The 20,601-nt window shown below is 43.2% G+C and overlaps 1 protein-coding gene across 1 annotated transcript in view; it reads right to left on the bottom strand.

Moving 5' to 3' along the window:
• Positions 1-9,482: 9,482 nt before the first annotated feature.
• LOC145395787 (uncharacterized) overlaps positions 9,483-20,601 on the bottom strand; it is a 30,786-nt gene continuing 19,667 nt past the window's right edge. The window contains exons 3-4 of the mRNA XM_080269324.1: positions 14,329-14,412; positions 9,483-9,622 (exon numbers count right to left, since the gene is read on the bottom strand). Of these exons, the coding sequence (XP_080125450.1) occupies positions 9,483-9,622; positions 14,329-14,412 (224 nt within the window). The remainder of the gene's footprint in view (positions 9,623-14,328; positions 14,413-20,601) is intronic.

Raw genomic sequence — 20,601 nt, 5'->3', positions numbered from 1 at the left:
AATGCGATCTGTATCATATTTAGGAAAAAAAAAATCCTAATTATTTCAACCATTGTTTTGCGATTTTAACCTTGAGTAGGATAAGATGTGCGTGTGCGTGTGGTGTGTGTGTGTGTGTGTGTGTGTGTGTGTGTGTAATTCACCGGGTCGGTCAGGATCACTTGATGGTCGTGATCGTCAGCTTTTACCCTCCTGGAAGGGAGCTGAGAGCTCATATAGTCCGATCTAAGGGCAAGGCTGTGACCTTCACACACGCACACACTCGTCCCCTTGCTCCAAGGGGACAGTAACCACCCACTTCGTCAGTGAAACTTTTCGCAACCTGAGCGAGGCGCGAACTCCCATCCACCAGTTGGCAAACGAGAACGTTACCACTGCACCAGCGAGCGGTGTTGCACCAGCGAGCGGTGTGTGTGTGTGTGTGTGTGTGTGTGTGAAGGTGACAATGATCTTTCTGAAGCAACAGTTTCATAAGTGCATTTTAACGGTACCCTTTACTACTCCTACAAACCTTCTTATTGAATCTATACTCTTATATTGACTTTCATAGCTTTAACGATGCTGAAAATGTTTAGCATAATAATATTTCATAGTTTTATAACTCTGGTTCTGCGTGACACTTACTTCTGGCATAATAACACTGTACAATTGGAAATTTTTCCTTTGTCGCACCCCAATCCGTCAGTTATTTCAATGTGTTCTATGGCATTATATCCCTGAATAAGTGGGTTTTCTCTACGGCATTTACGTCCCAACTGAGTCTTTATGGGGGTTTCTATACCGTCCCGTAAGTAATTTCTCCAATCAAGACACACGACCTTAAGCCCTGTGATATTTCCAATCGCAATGGTGTCAAGGCAGCAGAAGATGCCTAAACTACACCTTCTTCCTAAGGTAAGCTGCTTTTAGTTGAATTTTTCTTATTTTCAATTTTTATTTTTAAAATAAAGATTTTTTAACTTAATTTCATTAATTATGAAAATTAATCTTGTTGCAAATGACTCTTACCCCCACATGAAGTTAGATACGGAATAAAATCCAAGTTGATCAAAGTATACTAAAATCCCACTCGATTCTAACTTAACCTTCCATAAACAAGCTAAACCTAACCTTGTTTTAATTGGGGGGCAAAGTCCCCCCAGACACACCGAGAATCATTATTCATTCCAAACTTAACCCAAAAAGCCACTGAAATCTTGAAAAGCAGGTTACCTTAGGGAGAAGGTGTGGTTTAGGCCTCCTTAGCTGCCTTGGCACCACTGGGAATGGGAGCTATCCCAGGCTGAAGATTGCTCGTCACGATTGGAGAAATTACTTACGGGACAATATTGAAACCCCACATAAGACACACTTACGGAGTAAATTTTTAGGGAAGACCTCCCTTATCTGGGGATGTAATGTCATACAGTAGGGCACACTGAAATAACGGACGGAGGTGGGTGCAACCAAGGAAAGCTAAACTTCACAGTCTCATATCTCTGGCTTTGCATGGCATTTACCGCGGACATAAACAATTATTATTTCACAGTCTTTTAACTCTGGCTATACGTGACACTTACCCCAGGCAAAATAACATTTATTGTTTTTTGCTTGTGACTCTGCATGGCACTCACCTCAGGCATTGTTGTGGCACAATCTTCAATGAATGAGATGCAGTTTTCCTCGCAGGTCTGGGAGGCGTCAAGCATACAGTCTGCAAAGTAGAAGAGAGATAGACTTTGTTTTAACATTCAGGTTCTTCTGAGTCTCAATAAAAGCGTCTGATGCTAGGTGCAGAATAATACTAGAGTTGTCCCGACCATGAGAGGGTTAGTGGTAATAGTGATAATATTCTCAGTGTTGTCTGATTTATTAACGGCTGAATAAAAGGATCTGGTGTTAAGTAAAACACCAGAGCTATCCCGGCCTTGGGAGTTAATGGCATCAGCACTGCTCCAACACCCATATGACTCACCTTCGGCTGAATAAAATGGTCTGGCTTTAGCTGGAATATAATACTAGAGTTGTCCGAACCGTGAGAAGATATGTTGTCCAATATTTATGTTATCTCTCTTAATCCCTCATTTTTCTTTGTTGCAAAACTTCACCAGACAAGCCAGAAGGATCAAAAAGACACATTATGGTATTTCTAGGATGATAATCGCAAGCAGCTACGGTTAGTGTGAAACATCATGGTTGCAGAGGAATGGGTGACAATATTTGGAAGGTGGTGTGAAGTTCGTTACAGGTTGTGTATCGTCTGCACCTGTTCATATAATCCTTATGAATTCAGCTTCTTTCAAGCTGAGGCGGTGGCTGAATCGGTAGAGAGGCGGCCTGCAGTCCTAATGGACCCAGGATCGAATCCCGGCTGGGGCAGGGAACAGTTTAAGGATTTGAATTTCATAAAAAGCAGACTTTCCTGATCTGGCAGATGACCCGCCGACATGTAAAAATACCCCCGCTAATACCAATACACCAGTCCTGTATGAGACAGCCCTAGCATGTATTCAGTATGGATGGTGGGTGTTAGCGCCGAAATGGTGGCATGTGGAGATGTAGGACTACTGGGCCTTGGGATAGGCCACTGCCCCCGAGAAACAGGCCCTGAAGCCTTTGCCCAGAGTCGGACACATAAAAAAAAAAAAGCTATGTATCACTTAGCTACTTGTGCCTCTTGTGCCCCATGCGTCTAATAAACTGAGTGTGAGCAGGCTGGAGTGACCTCCCTCCTCCCCCCCCCCCCCGTTTTTTTTTTTTTTTGGTTATCGACCTTTAGGCCAGAGGCTCAGGTCATTAAGGCAATTATATATATATATATATATATATATATATATATATATATATATATATATATACACACACACACGCATTCATACAGATAAATGAACACACATTTTTAAATTAATATTTATAGTTTTTTGAATCAATGATTTTGAGAGAAAAATACACCTAATTCATGAACCTATAATTAATAAACCTCCCACACAAATCAATACCCTACACCTTAGCCTAAAAATACAAGTAGGTAAGCGTACCTAAAACATTAATACTAATAGGGAGGGTACTGTACCTCTACCAAGAGAATACCACGGACTGCAAATAGGTAATGCCTTGCTACATTACACATAAGCACCACCACCTGCTGACTGTCAGTCCAAGCACATAAACTAATATTGCTGACATAAATATACGAGATCGAGATCGAGAGAGAGAGAGAGAGAGAGAGAGTAGATTGAGCTACGATGAATGCTACGTCACCTGCTAAGGCCTGCAACCTGTTGAGGGGGGCAAACAGCAGACCACAGTCGCTGGCAGCCCTGACGAATCAGGGGGACTGTGGTTGGTGTAATGTGGGGGGGGGGGGGACGGCTTCATCAAGCGCCAGGATACTGGTGTTGATGTTTTCATGCACAACCAGGCCGTCATTAATCCTAATCCATGGCACCTCCAATGCTCCCTTGGGGATGGTGGAGTTTAGTCTTTTCGGGACTCCTAAGGGTCCTGAGGCTAGGGACATTACTGTGTCGGGAGGTGTTGGCATGCAGGATTCTGCCCATTCACAGTGATGACTTGCAGCCCGTGGCCGCCAGGCCAGGGGTCATGGAACTCCTCTTGAGATAAGCACCATCGCAGAAATGTGCATTGCGATGGAGGAGGCTTTTTGTGGGGGTGATAAGGGGGCTTTGCATGTTCTCCTCCCCAGGATCTTTTAGGAGAGTGGGCTGCCTCATCTTGTCATCCCTGAGTGCTTCCCCCACGATGTACGTTCTGCCCCTCGTCGCCGAGAACATTGGGCCCAGTAGCTGCAACCTCCCGACCACCGCACAACACAGAAGAGGATACGGCTCGAGGTTTCCCTCAATAGGACGACTTCCCAATCGATCACTGGCCCAGCTCTGGACATGGCCACAATCAAGATTGCTGCCGATGTGCACCAACCGCCATCAGTGACCAAGGAGGGGTGGGACTATTCTGATTCCGCCTCCAAGGCTGAGGATTCGTTGACCGGCTCCTAGGCTGTGGAGGGGGTTGATGAGTCCTCCCCTCCTCAGGCAGAGAAGGGCAGCCTATCTCCCCCTCCTACCATGAAAACTACAGATCGGCTAGATGTGACCATCTACTGTCACCTCCTGACACTCAACCCCCACACCTGGTCATACCAACTTCTAGCTACGACTTACTCCACCTTCTACGATCTGCCCTGGGCAGCCAACCTGAGTGAGGGGATTCCACACATTCTGATTGTCAGGGGGGAGGGGTTCTATCTAGCCAATCTACGAGCATTTAATATTATGCTACCTCCACGCCTGGTCCCCAAGCTGACTGTCTTGTGCCCAACGAGTGAGTTGCTGCTGTGTTTAGCTTTTAGTAATCTTTGTCCAAATACCCCTCATTGTGGGCGATTTCCACAAAGCCATAATATATATATATATATATATATATATATATATATATATATATCATCATCATCATTATCCGGACCTCCTTTCCAACCCAAGGGCAGGGTGAGGAGTAGCAATGTCCAGACAGCACAAACTTACATAATCCAAATAGGCCACGCTTCCATTCACTCATCATTCAACCCCCTGGAATCCTGGCTCTACTGGATATGCCAAAAAACATTCACCACATTCTGCAGCTTCACACAAACGTATCCGATTGAGTCAATCCGGATGCTGCCATGCTCACAAGGGGTGCCAAAATCCCTGATCATGTACTTCTCCTCACAACATTCATCCAACCAGCTCGATCTCTTGTCAGTTCCCTAGCCTCACTGACTTCCAAACCTCTCATCCTCAAACTCTCATCCACCATATCTCTCCACCTTTTCCTTGGCCTACCTCACCTCCTTCCTCCATCAAATTTGCTTAGGTATACCTTTTTCACGACTCTTTTGTTATCCATTCTTTCCACATGACCATACAATCACAGGACACTCTTCGATTCTGGTGTCCACCGACTTCCCCACTCCACACCTTTCGCGAATCACACTATTTAGTATCCTATCCACCCTCTGTACTCCATATATATACCTCAACAGTCCCATCTACACTGCTCTTACTCATGACTTTTCATTTTCATGCTACACCAGTCTCACATCCATATGTTAGAGTTGGCACTAACACTCCCTCATGTAAGCCTCGTGCAGCTGTAACACTCAAGCCTCTGTTTCTTATCAAGGCCTTCATTGCACCAGCTACTTTTCTTCCTTGTGTCACTCTACGTTCAACTTCTGCACATTTTCCTTTCTTTTCTATCACTGTACCCAAGTATTTGAACTCTCACACCAATTCCAGCCTCTTTCCATTCACTGTGACATCACACTGGGAGTCACCGTCTCTCTCAATAACCATCACTTTACTCCTGTCTACATTTACTCTCAAGGCACGATGCAAACAGACATCAGCAAAACTCTTCACTAGTCTACCAAGTTCCTGTCCGGTACTTGCAAGCAGTACTGTATCATCAGCATACAACAAATTTGAGATATTCCATCCATCACCATTCATTACCAACGCCATCCCTCTCTCCATTACTCGTGTTTTCACTTCTCTCATCACCCCATCCATATACTGTATACATTGAACAACCATGGGGACATTACACTACCTTGTCGCACACCCACACCAATCGTGAACCATTCATTTAGATGCCCATTAACCCTTACACAAGTTTCACTACCATGATAAAAACTCTTGACAGCACCTAGCAGCTTGCCATCTACACCACACATGCTCAAAACTTTCCACAATCCCTCTCTGTCTACTTTGTTGTATGCTTTTTTCAGATCCATGAATGCCATAAACACCTTATGGTCCTTCTCACAAGCCTTCTCTGCTATCTGTCTCACTGCAAATACTTGATCCACACATCCTCTGCTACTTCTAAAGCCACCCTGTTCACCAGTCACTAGGACTTCTGATATCTCTCTTACTTTATAGTAATTCTTCCATATACCTTCCCTACCACACTCAATAAACTTAAGCCATGATAATTCTTGCACTCACTTCGCTCACCTACATTTTTGTAGAGGGGTACAATCACAACCTTTTTCCACTATGTAGGCATAGTTTCACTCATCCATGCCTTCTTACATGTCTCCAACATGCACTTCATTCCACTCTGTCCACTACATTTAAGCATCTCTGCATACACCACATCAACCCCAGCTGCTTTCCCATTTTCAGCCGTTTCACAGCGCTCTTCACCTGTGCGAGTGTCACGTCTCTTGGCACTGCATTCCTTCTCTGCACACCCCCAAAATCAATCATGTTTACAGCCGCTCTGCTATCTCTATTCCCATTCATCAAGCTTTCAAAATATTCTTTCCATCTGGTCCTTACTTCGTCTCCATGGGTTGGTAACTTACCACCTGCTTCCTTCACAGTATCACATTTCTTTCCGCTTTCACTTCTACAGTTCCGCACGTCTTTCCAGAATAACTTCCTATTTTCAGAGTAGGTCACATTCATTTTTCTTCCCAGATCATCATTTACCTCCTTCTTTTTCCTGTTCACTAGTCTCTTTACGTGCTTCTTGCTCTAAATATACTCAGTTCTTATTTCAACTGAACCCCTATCCTATAACCACTTTAGCCACTTCTTCCTCTTTTCCTCCACAGCTCTCTTGACTTCCTCATCCCACCATGCTGTACCCTTCTTTTTTGTTGATTCTCTTGCCACACCACACACATCTGTAGCATTCCTAACGAAGCAATCCCTATATGCATTCCACAAGCTTTCCACATCCAATTCTTCTTCTCACCTACCTTTCAGACTCCTGGTCATCCTCCTTTCGGGACTTTGGCGAAAGCTTTGCCATTGCACTTGACATCTCAAAGGCTTTCGATCGAATCTGGCACAAATCTTTAATTTCCAAACTGCCCTCTTACGGTTTCTATCCTTCTATCTGTGCCTTCATCTCTAGCTTCCTTTCTGGTCGTTCTATAGCCGCTGTTGTAGACGGCTATCGTTCTTCTCCTAGATCTATTAACAGTGGCGTTCCTCAGGGCTCTGTCCTATCACCAACTCTCTTCCTTTTATTCATCAATGACCTTCTAAGCTGTACATCTAACCCTATCCACTCATACGCTGATGACTCCACCCTTCACCTTTCCATTCGATTCCCACAACGTCCATCTCAGCAGTTACTTCAACAGGCAAGGGATGAGGCTATGGCACACCTAATGTCTGACTTGGCTCGTATCTCTGACTGGGGTAAAAATAATCTGGTTGTTTTTAATGCATCAAAGACTCAGTGTTTGCACTTATCAACCCGACAAAATCTTCCACAGGTATACCCACTAATGTTTAATAATATTCAGCTTAATCCTGCATCATCCTTGAACATGCTTGGGGTTTCATTTACTTGGGACTTATCTTGGAAAGATCATATTATATCTCTTGTAAAATCTGCTCCCAAACGATTGGGTGTGCTAAGCCGACTCCGCTCTTTCTTTACCCTTGCACAATTGTTGACTCTATACAGGGGTTTTATCTGCCCCTGTGTGGAGTACAACTCTCATGTACGGGGGGGCTCCCCACATACAGCTCTTCTCAATAGGGTGGAGTCAAAGGCTTTTCGTCTCATTTACTCTCCCCCTCTTACTGACTCCCTTCAACCTCTGTCTCTTCGCCGGAGTGTTGCATCTTTATCTCTTTTCTATCGCTACTTCAATGGTCACTGTTCCTCTGAACTGTCTGCATGCATTCCTCCACTTCTATGACGGGCGCGTAGCATCCGTCTAGCAGCAAACTCTCACCCCTTTTCTGTCCAACTTTCTAATACAAGAGTCAACCGTTACTACCAGTCCTTCATTTATGCAACAGGTCAACTCTGGAACTGTCTCCCTCTGTCTGTATTTCCTGCTTCCTATGATCTCCAGTCTTTCAAACGCAGTGTGTACAGGCATCTCGAATGAATGGATCTTGAATTTGGCTCTCTCTTGTATTTTGTTTTTCTTTTTCTCTTGGAGGGAACAGTATTGCGGGCTCATTGCCTTTGGTTCCTTCTTCCTCACATAAAAAAAAAAAAAAATCTTTCCAGTTCGCTGAATCTAACTCGTCCTCTCTCTCGCTCTCTATTTTTGTGTGTCCAACTCTGGGCAAAGGCTTCATGGCCTATTTCTCGGGGGCAGTTACCTATCCCAAGGCCCAGTAATCCTCCTACATCTCCACATGCCACCACTTCGGTGCTAACACCCACCATCCATATTGAATACATGCTAAGGCTGTCTCATACAGGACTGGTGTATTGGTATTAGAGGAGGGTATTTATATGACTTGTCGGCGGGTCATCTGGTAGATCATGAAAATCTCCTTTTTATTAAATTCACATCCTTAAACTGTTCCCTGCCCCAGCCGGGATTGGATCCTGGGTCCATTAGGACCACAGGCCGCCTTCCTACCGATTCAGCCACCAGAGGAGTCAGAAACTATTCCTTATACGTCAGCTGTCGACCCTAATTAAGAGAACTTACGAAAAAGGATGGAAAGCATTTACATATAAACAAAAAGTGAGACACTTCGCCCGACAGAACACTACCAACCAGAAATACCCCAAACTTCTCTATGGAACACATTCATTTATCATCTGGGCATTGTCAGGCGAGGCACATGGTTTAATATAGGGGACATCAGTGTAAAAAGCAGAACTGTTAGACGCAGGAACTATTCCAAATACGTCAACTGTCAATGCTATTTAATTTATACAATATATACCAATATACAGTGAATAAAAATCCTAATCAAACAATAAAGAAAGTCACATCATTCTGATCAATCTGGTCTCCCTAAAGAAAGCTACCAATTTACTAGTCATAAATACATCCCCATCACCCAGGATGGAGGAAAGGGTGAAGAGAACGCCTTTTGCACTTCAGTAGTTTGTAACTGAAACACGTTCACAAATAAATCACCGATAGCGCAGGATGATATAATCGATAGATAACACCGCACTACAGATGTCACAGTGTGGTGGAAATGGTGTCAGTATATGGCAACTTATAGGTGAGGTGTGTACAGTTTATCCTCGCTCTCGCCAACACTTATTTCAAGCGACTGGGTCGTTTGGCAGAATTCCAGCCGACCTGGTATGGCTTGCAAGTTGGATTATTAAGCCTGGTCCACCTACCTTGCCAAAGAAGACATATTTGATTTTATTTTCGAGGGAGAGACTGGACTGTAAATTACGAGGGACGTTCCAAGTCTCCTCGAGTTCTGCAGCCGATTTTGCAAGTAAGTCAGCCTGCACATTGCCATAAATACGACAATGACCAGGGACTCACTTTAGTTTGAAGGACTTGTTGAACGAATGCAGTGTATTACAGATGCCGCCCTGGATATCCTTAGAGTCAGTAATGAAAGAAGCAATTGCATGAAGGGCTGACTTGGTACAGTATGATCTTTGCCCTGCAGCTGTTTACATACTCTAAATTGGTTCATCACCTCTTTTCAAGCTGTATATCACTTAGCTTTTTGTGCCTAAACTTCCCCGTGCATCTAATACACTGAGTGTGCGTAGGGTGGCGTGATGTCTGCCTGAATGGCTAAAGCTGTGGTTGGGCTAAGCCACTGGTTATCAAACTGGGAACTATGGCACGATGCAGGCCATGGCAAGATGTTAGGGGACCCATAACGGGCTAGTATAAGTAGCAAATCAGTGTGTCTGTGAAATCGCACTTAACATCCACTTGCCATTTTCCACAACATATGTATGTGAATCTGTTTTTTCTTCCCTTCTGCACATAAAATGTAAAATCCAATACCGATTGGATGTGGCCCCAGATATGAAATGTGCATTGTCAGTGGCTCAACCTCGAATCAGTCTACTTACTAAAAGCAAACGGTGTCACCCATCCCATCGATATTTAACAAATATGCATTCTGACTGAGAGTTGTAAGCATTAAAATAAATGGAGAGGACCAAAACACTTTTTTTTTTTCATAATCATTTGTGAGGGGCCTGAGACAAAATTGAAGGAGGGATGTTAAGATCCTCACAAGTGGGTAGTGAAATGAAAAGTTTGAGAAACACAGGGCCAAAAGATGGAAGTAATACACAAAGTATTTTGGCTAAAGAAGCCTGTGAAATGAGCAAAGTGAGCAATTGTGTACCAAAGCATCATCAAGTTGAATTTCAGAATGAGGCACATTAGGATGGAAATGTGGATATCACAAAGCTGTCTGGTCTTACATGCAAAAATATCAGAATGACACACAGTTGGATAGAAATGTGGATATCACAAACTGGTCTGGTCTTATGAGCAAAAATTCCAGAATAAAGCATAGCAGGATAAAGCTGTTTGGTTGCTCAGCTAATTACAAACAGTTCGACTTCAGTGCACAGTTTTAATAGTTATGTTTTACCGCAAAGTCAATATTTAGCTCACTAAATTCAGGTGACTCTTTTTTAAAACTCTCCCAACCTTGAAATAAATTTATTATACTTAGGAAAGGCCTCTCGTCCTGAATGTCTGCACTGATGCTGTTTCTAACCCCTGCAATGTAAAGAGTCCATCCTGAGCTGACTAAAATAGTCAGGAGTTGGTCAAAATAGAATGAAAAAAGACGTCCAGTGACTGAATGGGAAAAATATAGATAAGAAAAACATATCTGAATCTGAAAATATTTTGAAAATATATTTGCAAATAATTGAAGGTAAGAAAGCTAAACTGACAAAACAATTCCATTATCTGCAAAAAAAAAAAAAAAAAATGCATTTTCATACTTTACTCCTATGTTGTTACCATGTTCCTCTGGCCATAGATGATTCTCGTTCATAGAATATGTCAGAGAAGAAAGTGAAAAACATGCCTTGAGTGTAAAGCTAATGGAGTGAATCCACAAGGCTGAATCTCTAAACTCCGATGACGTATTTTCACTAGGTAAATTACAAATTAGTATTTTTAAAATGGAGAATAGGGATCGCTAAAGACAGTAAACAAACATGGAAGGATCGCTGGAGAGCATGCAAAACCAGCAAGGATTCAAGTAATGTTGACAATGTAAACGCACAAATTCCTTTTGACTGTGGTTTTAACAGATTGTAAAGAGTCAAAAGGGATTTGTGGGTTTACATTGTCAACGTTAATTGAATCCCTGCTGGTTTTGCATTCTCTCCAGCGATCCTTCCTTGTTTGTTTACTATTTTTAGCGTTCCCAATTCCCCATTTTTAAAATACCATTTTTTTTACTTACCTAGTTTGCTTACTTATTTTATAATCCGTTTATGAATTAAACAATCAAAATTCTTGCGTTTCAGTTACCAATAAAGCTTTTATGTTATAGCACTAAACATTTGGCATTTTCTACTAATTTTCATTGTTGTGGTGCTGTGACTTGGCACACAATGATTGTTGGTTGTTATTTCAAATTCTGGTCTTCATTTTGTTTACTATAGTTGTGAGGCCTCTTCGAGTGGACATTGATTGTTTCAGAATCTTATATTTTGCAAAATGATAAAACAAAAATGATTTTTAAGAAGTTGCATTGGGTAAAATCTGGAATGCCATATATTCAAACTGACTACAAGACAAAATCAAAACCCGCTGTTGTGTGCCTTGCACAACTATTTTGCATAATAGTGGGTATTTTTTGTTTTTTTTTGGTCAAATTGAACATGCAACATCACTATATTAGATACCGTAATAATTGATGTAAGGAACGCTTCTTTTGCCTCCCCCACGCTCTCTTCGTCCCTTTTCTCTGTCTCTTCCTCTTCCCCCTCCTCCATCTCTTCCTCTTCCCCCTCCTCTGTGCCCCCCTTCAGTTGATTCGTGAGATGGTTACTGTCACGATGAATTCCAATAACGTTGAAAAAACTGATCCAAGTTTGGTGTTAGTCTGCTTTAAGGAATGGTCACGATATCACAACGTAATCACTTCCAGTTAGAATGCAAAACACAAACCCGAGCTTTTCAGTTGTCTCACGTGACGTCTAAACACAAGCCTGCTGGGACTTCAGGGATGAACTAAAAAATAAAAATAAAGCCTTGAGTCAAAAATTAATGTAATTGTGTAAAAGCGCACCGGTGAGTGTTAAATATGCAAAGACCCTTTCCCACAATTATGCTTCATTGCCCGCGAAAGTAATCTACTAGCTAGAGTTTTTCACTTAGTAATAACGTTGTACAATATAAAATTTAATATAGTAACGCTGCTTGTGATGCACTATTGATACTTGACGGAAATTCCGTACTTGAATGGCTTCTCACGTGATTGAAATGGCGTAGAGAAATCTATGTATCCGGAAGGTGGCTGATCATCTTTCCATTAGGTGTTTTAAAATATGTCTTGTACACGTGCAGTGACCCATTAAGTACGACTGGCTAGTTTTTATCCAGAAACACCAAACAGATTTTCTTGTAGCCCTGTGAAATAATATGATTAATAATAATATGAAGAAACTGGGAAATTTTGAATGTACGGAACTTTCTTATAACACTTTTTTTCCACATTATCAATGCTTGGCTGGCCTAAACTATTGAAAAGGAACCCTCTGGATGTTGTTTCAAGAATAGTTTTGCTTTCTAAGTTGGATTTTAAGTGACTGTTCTATTAGGGTTTTCAGCAGATTCCTGGGCGATGCCTATTATGAACCACTGCCATGGTTCATGATATATTCTTGATACTTTCACACGATGTACTCAGTTTAGGAGAGGCTTTTCGAACAGGACAGAATTAGATGTAGCGTTCATTGACCCTTTTGGTACAAGAGGGATCCATATTTTTATGTGTTCAGCTCTGGGCATAGGTTTAAAAGCCCATTTCCTAAGTCCCGGCAGTCCTCTTACGTCTCATGCATCACTGCCTGTCACCGCATCAGCGCTAACACTCACCGTCCATATTTAATACATACTAGGGCTGTCTCAGACATATCTGGTGAACTAGTATTAATGGGGATGTTTTCCTGACATGTCGGCGAATTTTATGGTAGGATAGTAAAGTATGATTTAACGAAATTCGGATCCGTAAACTGTTCCCAGCCTCAGCCGGGACTAGAACTCTCGTCCGTTGGGGCAGCAGACCCTCCTCTACCGACTCGGCCACCACCTCCCCTCAGGAATAAAATTAGATACGTCATGGAACCGCAAGGCTGAACCGCGTGCATGCTGGGAGAAATAACAGGGTTCTTACACTATCGAAAGTAAAGGTGGTTCCACTCTTACGGCAATGCCATTCCTATACTCCTTTTACTCTAACCTGGCCTAAAATTACCACTCATCCATCTTGAATATTGAGTTATGTTATACTAATGCTAGAAACTGGAAAGTCATAAAGAAGTGCTGTGAAATGAATGCAGAACCATAATATTGCCTTTTCCTACCTCTGAGCTACCTGAAATGGGCTTAAAAATAAATTTAAAGTTAAAATAGCATTATAAACATTGCTACTTGGGTAATATTGGTCTCCTCTGTTCCAATTGCCCTTCCATCTATAGGCAATGATAGAATGATGGATGGCATGAGATGCGGGAAGAGGAGAATTGAGAAAGATGATGAGAGGAAGCAAAATCAATAGGGAAGGAGCAATGGACATAACCTGCAATATCAATACTTCATTATATATCAATAGGGAAGGAGCAATGGACATAACCTGCAATATCAATACTTCATTATATATCAATAGGGAAGGAGCAATGGACATAACCTGCAATATCAATACTTCATTATAAATCAATAGGGAAGGAGCAATGGACATAACCTGCAATATCAATACTTCATTATAAATCAATAGGGAAGGAGCAATGGACATAACCTGCAATATCAATACTTCATTATAAATCAATAGGGAAGGAGCAATGGACATAACCTGCAATATCAATACTTCATTATAAATCAATAGGGAAGGAGCAATGGACATAACCTGCAATATCAATACTTCATTATAAATCAATAGGGAAGGAGCAATGGACATAACCTGCAATATCAATACTTCATTATATATCAATAGGGAAGGAGCAATGGACATAACCTGCAATATCAATACATCATTATAAATCAATAGGGAAGGAGCAATGGACATAACCTGCAATATCAATACTTCATTATAAATCAATAGGGAAAGAGCAATGGACATAACCTGCAATATCAATACTTTATTATACTCGGTCCACTTTGTCTTAGCTTTAACTTACCATCTCCTAACCATTAATGTCGAGCTGTAAAGATAAATTAACACTAGAATATGGTGCTTGTCACAAAGAGGTGTTGTGGATAATGTGTTAGGTCTCGGCACTGTCATATCCTGCCATTCAGCTGCGTTAAGTATGCTATAATTATAAGGAAAATCTGCAGGCAGTTACGTTGGGTAAAGTACAATGTATCGAAGGGTGCGACTGTCTTACCTCTCAGTGCAGTATTGTTTGTGAAGTATAGTGCAGTCAGGTCCATGACACATATCTCACATTCCCGCGTCTCGCATATATTTGCTGTAACAAGAAAATGTATTATTTAATATTACTTAATACGTACTGTTTTCATCTGGCGGAACTAAGCAACTCTCGTACAGATAACTTAGAGTCGTGGTTACATTAAGTGTTATGAGTATTAGTTATGAGGCTGGTGTGGGTTTCTTAGTTTTTTGTCAATTCAGCCCTCCATTCCAACTATGTTTGGTCACAGATTGAATTAAATGGGTCAATGATCTTGTAAGGCCAGAATGAACGTGTTGTGGTCAGCTTACGAATAATAAGTTACTCAAGCGAAAAATATAAATTATTTGTTAAATACATTATTGTTATATCCCCGTCCCACACTGCCACAGGCTCCAACAGAAGTAGTACAGTATAGGTAGGACGTTGCCCAATGAGTTGTTCTTCCTAGAGGCAACCTTTCAGTGTGCAACAAGACCAGCTGAGGCGTTGTAAATAAGCACTGGGTTCTTCAGTTCACTGCCTTTATTTTCCAAATAATTACACTTAATGCTTTCCTACTTCACTATTTTCAAAAGCACCAAACATACACAAACTGTAATAACACATCACTGTTTGCTAACAAGACTTCACTGCTTTCACAAGTACCGAAAATATACAAACTGCACTGCACTGCACTGACACTGAACTATACTCAACCAGAACTGAAACTGAATGAGCCTGCTCTAGTCTCTTCCCCATCCATATATAAGCTTCCTATATTCTAGAGTGTTCTACACTTCTCCACAGTTCTTGTGTATTCTCGACAGAGCAACGGGTACGACAGTTACCGACTCGGAGACATCCAAAACATGCCAGAGTTTTCTTACATTGCCTAGAACTTTAAATTATTTAGCAAACAAACTTAAACTACATAATTTAACAAACAACCATGTAAATAAAACATTACTGAGAAAAAGAACATAAAAATTAATGTACAACTTGCAAATTATCTACAAGTACACTCACAAACAGCAGGCTAACTAGCAACTATGACTTGCAACAAAACTACGAGAAACAGTAAGCAGCTTCTAGAAAATCCTGCTTCTCCCCCCTCCCCCCTCCCTAGTTCTTTTGTCGTCCCAACAAAACTACACAATGGATACAAACAATCTTTGATTCAAAGTAAACAATTAATTACACACAGAATAATCCTTCAACTTATTAGGTCTTCTCCTATGCCACTTCTGATGACATCCCTGTTCCTCCACAGTCACTCCTGGAAGGTCTTGGTCCCCTTCCTGATGCATTTCTTCCCTGAGGAAACTGTCTCCATCTTCTTGTACTTCAGCTAATTGGTCCTTCTCAACATCTTCAGCTATGGGTAAGCATAATTCCTCAGAGACTTCCCAGCTACTCTGTCCTGGCCCATGGTACTGCCACAGACGATTCTCGTGTACCACATTTGGGCGAGATTTTCTCCCTACCTGAAACCAGTACATTATGTCTGACAGGCGACCTAACACAGTGAAAGGCCCGTCCCATTGGTTTTGCAGCGTCAGTGACTGTCCCTTCTTATGCTGACAATTGTATATCGAAACTTGGTCACCATCCTTCAAGCTCACCTCTTTTGCCTTGGCATTATACTTCCACTTCATCGCCTCTCCTGAAAACTTAAGGGCTCCTCACACTACGTGATATACCTCAGCCAGCCTTTCCTGTACATGATTCGCAGAGCTGCAGGTGTCTGTAGGCAGCTCCTCACCAGGAGATCTTCCCATTAACAAGTCAATGGGTAAGCGTAACTCATGGCCCAACATCAGTTTTGCATGTGTGTAGCCAGTAGATTCATGGGATACAGACCGATATGCCATTTGCAGCGCAGGTAATTTCTGGTCCCATTCTGTTTGTCCCTCTACACAGTGCTTGGCCAGTTCTTGTTGCAGGGTCCAGTTGAATTTCTCCACCATCCCATCTGACTGTGGTCTTAGTGGGGTTATCCTGGTCTTTTTGATTCCCAGTAACTTGCAGCACTCACGAAACACAGCAGACTCGAATTTTCTACCCTGGTCTGAATGTAGCTCTTGTGGCATCACAAAATAATAGAAGTGGTCAACCAACAACTGAGCAACAGTTGCCGCCTCATGGTCAGGGATGGCATAGGCTTTTGGCCACTTTGTGAAGTAGCTCATGGCGACACATATATATCAGTTTCCTCTTTCAGTGAGAGGCAGAGGTCCACCAGTGTTCCCAGTTACTCATTTCATCGATGCACCCATTTGGAACAGCTGGAGAGGGGTATAACCACATTTCATGGGTCACTTCATGGCACAAGATACATCACAGGCCCAACACCACTCTTCAACATCCTGACCCATTCCAGTCCAGTAGAACCTCTGTCGTAGCCGACTTAAGAGTTTCCTTCACTCCTGGTTGCCCATTAGTGATCTGGTTATTCACTCAAGATCCCAGACCTCAGTTTCATTAGAACCACCAGTTGCCAGTTCTTGCTGAGGCCATCGGGTGACTCCCACTGACGCTCCAGTAGTTCATTCTTCAGACGATGAAGGTCCCACTGACTCCAGTAGCTCTTGGTCACAGGGCTGAATCTAGAAATCTCTTTTCAAGATGGTTGCACTGTACTCTGCTGCAGCCACTCTACCGCTACTTGTAAATCTGCATCCTCCATCTGCATCCTATTCAGGACTTCTACTTCTGACGCTGGCCTTGTCACTGTGGTACGGGTGCATTTCTTCCAGTGATCTTTTTTACTACACTGCCGGTACTCTGGGTCACAAGGCTGATGACTCAGGCTGTCAGCATTGCCATGTATCCTCCCAAGACTGTGCTGCAATTCACAATTGTGCTGGTCCAGCATCCCGAGCCAGCATGCCAGTTGTCCTGGATTTTTTAACGTCTTCTGCCACTTGAGTGCCGCATGGCCTGTCCTGATGATGAAGTAGGACCCATACAAGTAGAGATGGAAGAAATCAAGGCTCTTCATCACTGCAGTGAGCTCCTTATGGGTCACACAGTAGTTCCACTCTGGTGGGCTGAGCTTCTTGCTGTAATATGCCACCACATTATGCCTTCTCATTCTTCTTGTGTGACAGGACTCCACCAATACCATCGTCTCGTGTCACAGTCCAAGATAAATGGCGGACTCTGATCAGGGTACGGCAGTACTGAAGAGCTTACCAAATATTGCTTGAGTTTGTCGAAGGCTTTCTGAGTCATTGCAGTCCATATAAACTTCTGCCTCTTTCCCAGCTGTTTGTGCAAAGGTGCAGCTATTGTTGCAAAGTCCTTGACAAAATGCTGATAGTAAGTTCACTAGCCCAGGAAATTTCGTATCTAGTTCACACAAGTTGGAACTGGCAAGTTTTTTACAGCTGCCACCTTCTCTGGATCAATACAGATGCTGCCCTCGCCTACAATGTGTCCCAGATACTTCACTTCCTTCTGGAACAAGTGGCACTTCTTGGGGCTCAGCTTGAGGTGCAGTGCTCGGATCCTGTTGAACACCTCTGACAACCTCTCCAATTCCTGGTCGAAAGTCCGTCCGTACACAATTACATCGTCCAGATGGATGAGGGCCGTCTGACAGTGCAGGTGTTCCAGTACGCAATCCATTAGACGGTCAAAAGTAGCTGGGGTATTGCATAGGCCTAAAGGCATTACCCTAAACTGCATAAACCCAGCCCGTATGAAAAGGCTGTTTTGTACTTGTACGTCTCTGCAACCTTGACCTGATGATATCCTGCCTTCATGTCTAGGATGGAGAACCACTTGACACCTGACAGAGTATCCTAGGTGTAATCAGTTCTTGGCAACTGGTATGCGTCCTTCACTGTCACATCATTCAGGGCTCGATAGTCTACACAGCACCTTACTGAGTCATCCTTTTCCCTTACCAGAATCACTGCTGATACCCAAGGACTGCTGGACTTTTCAATCACTCCTTGACTTTGGAAATTCTCCATCACCTTCTCCCTTTCTTGCTGTTGGGCTGGCGCCATCCTCCATGCTGGTTGTTTAATCAGGTCGTGATGCCTGGTGTCTATATTATGCTCCACCAGATCAGTGCAACCCAGGTCTAGGTCTCTGCTGGAGAAGACATTAGCAAACTTCGTCAGCAGCTGCCTCAACTTCAGCATTTGTGAGCCATCCAGGCATTGGCAACTCCTTGAAAATAGGTCTTGTAAGTGGTCTGGCAGATACTCATCTTCTTTGACAACACTTCTCTTACAGGCCATCCTCTGATGCCATTCAGGGACAACCGCTTGGCACAGTCCCAGATTTTCTTCCTCCTTGATCTTCTGTGGCTCACGGAAGAAATTGGCCACCACAACCAGCACTTCACCTGCACCTGTTTCCACCAAAGTTTTCCCCACCATCACTCGGCCTTTGTCTTGCACTGTATATCAGGCTCCGCTTCCTCAGGACAGCTGTCAAAAGAGCCACTCACCTTACACTGAAGCGGTAGTTCTGACCTTGGAGGTATGACTATGATGTGGAGTGCCCTCACCTCACCACCAGAACTGTTATGTCTTACTGCAGTGACAGGAACCAACATTCCTCGGACTTTCAGCTTCATGAAACAGAAGTCAGCTCACATCCAACGGACACAAGATAGTCCAGACCAAGAAGGCAAGGATCCTCCATCTCGGCTACATAGCCTGGAAGCATGGCCTCTTGCCCAGCCACTTTAATCAGGACGTCCAGGGTTCCCCTCAGTTCAGCACGGTGCCCAGTTATGCCACCCAGTTGTTCTGATGACTCAGACAGATATTGATGATGTAACACATAAGGCCTCACAAAAATCTTCTCTGAGGCCAAAGCAATCACCAGGGAACGCTTCTTTCTGTCTATTCTTCCGTCTATTCGCACACTGTCGATTGCGGTTCTTTTGCATTTTCTCGGCGGTGGGGCTACTTGGAAAAAAACAGCTGGTGGTTGCCCCATAACACCAGCCTCCACTAGTTTTCCACTTTTTTCTGGTCTTCTCCAGCCTTTTTCTTATCCTCCTTTTTCTTCGTCGGACACTCAGAACTGGTGTCCCACCTTACTGCATATCCAACATACTTTTTTTACACTTGTAGATTTCTTTGCACTACTCTGTTCTTGCACCTTTTTCCATTTGTAACAATCGTCCTTTCTGTGTCCTGGCTTCCTCCAGAACCAGCAACCTCCTCTGGTCTTCCGTTCCCTCTTCCACTTGTAGCAGTCCTCTGCTTTTTACAGCACCAGCAACTCCCTTCAAAATTTTCCGCTTCTCGTACCTGCCCCTAAAGCCTTGAATCATGCACTACGACTGGCCTGAAAAGTGGATGTACTGGACCTGACATAGGACTCAAATTCTAGTCCCGTGGCTAGTGCTTCTTACGTGCTTCTGGGGTGTGCCTGCGTCACTTGCACTTCCAACTCTGCATAATCAAGAATAGCCAACAGGTTAGGTGCTGCCCCAGGGTACACCTTGCATGCCATACTCTCCAGGTCATGAGCCAGCTGCTAGAGGGATTCGCCTCGAGCCCGTACACGTCTCCGGAATCATGCTCTGTAAATCCTCTCTCTCTCTCTCTCTCTCTCTATACATTTCGAGATGCCTGGAAACACTGCGTTTGAAAGACTGGAGATCATAGGAAGTAGGAAATACAGACAGAGGGAGACAGCTCCAGAGTTGACCTGTTGCATAAATGAAGGACTGAGGGTAACGGTTAACGCTTGCATTAGAGAGCTGGACAGCAAAGAGATGAGAGTTTGTTTCTCTCTCTCTCTCTGCATTCTTTGTATGTTTGTTTTTATGTTCGTTTGCCCTTCAGTCACGCCCAAACCAAGGGCCAGAGACCCCCAGACCCATATGCATTCTGAATCAGGGTGACCCAAAGATGGTATTAGGGGAGTCAAAATTCAGATCTGGGTAATTTAAGGTCACCGGTAGAGTATTCGCCTTAAGGTCTGGGCAACGCCGGGTACCCCTGTGGCCCAATTTTGGGTATGGAAACTCACGTGGCCTCCATTTCTGCCATAGGCTATGTGAGGTTGACCTCTGAGGTCATCTGAGGTCTCTGGTAATTCACGCTAGAACAACTGGACCCAGCAGCCCAATATTTGACATGAAGACTTACATTACCTGCAGTTCGGACATAGGTTATGTGAGGTTGATCTCCGAGGTCATTTGAGGTCACCAGTCGAGGGTCTTATGAGGTCACTGTTAAAACATGCTCGAACGACTTGACCCAGCAATCCAGTTTTTGTCAAGGAGAC

Source organism: Coenobita brevimanus, chromosome 33 (assembly GCF_032717465.1).
Source record: "Coenobita brevimanus isolate Jiangsu-jjx chromosome 33, ASM3271746v2, whole genome shotgun sequence".
NCBI lineage: Eukaryota > Metazoa > Arthropoda > Malacostraca > Decapoda > Coenobitidae > Coenobita > Coenobita brevimanus.
The sequence above is the reverse complement of the archived record's forward strand: the minus strand, read 5'-3'. Positions and strand labels throughout refer to the sequence as shown.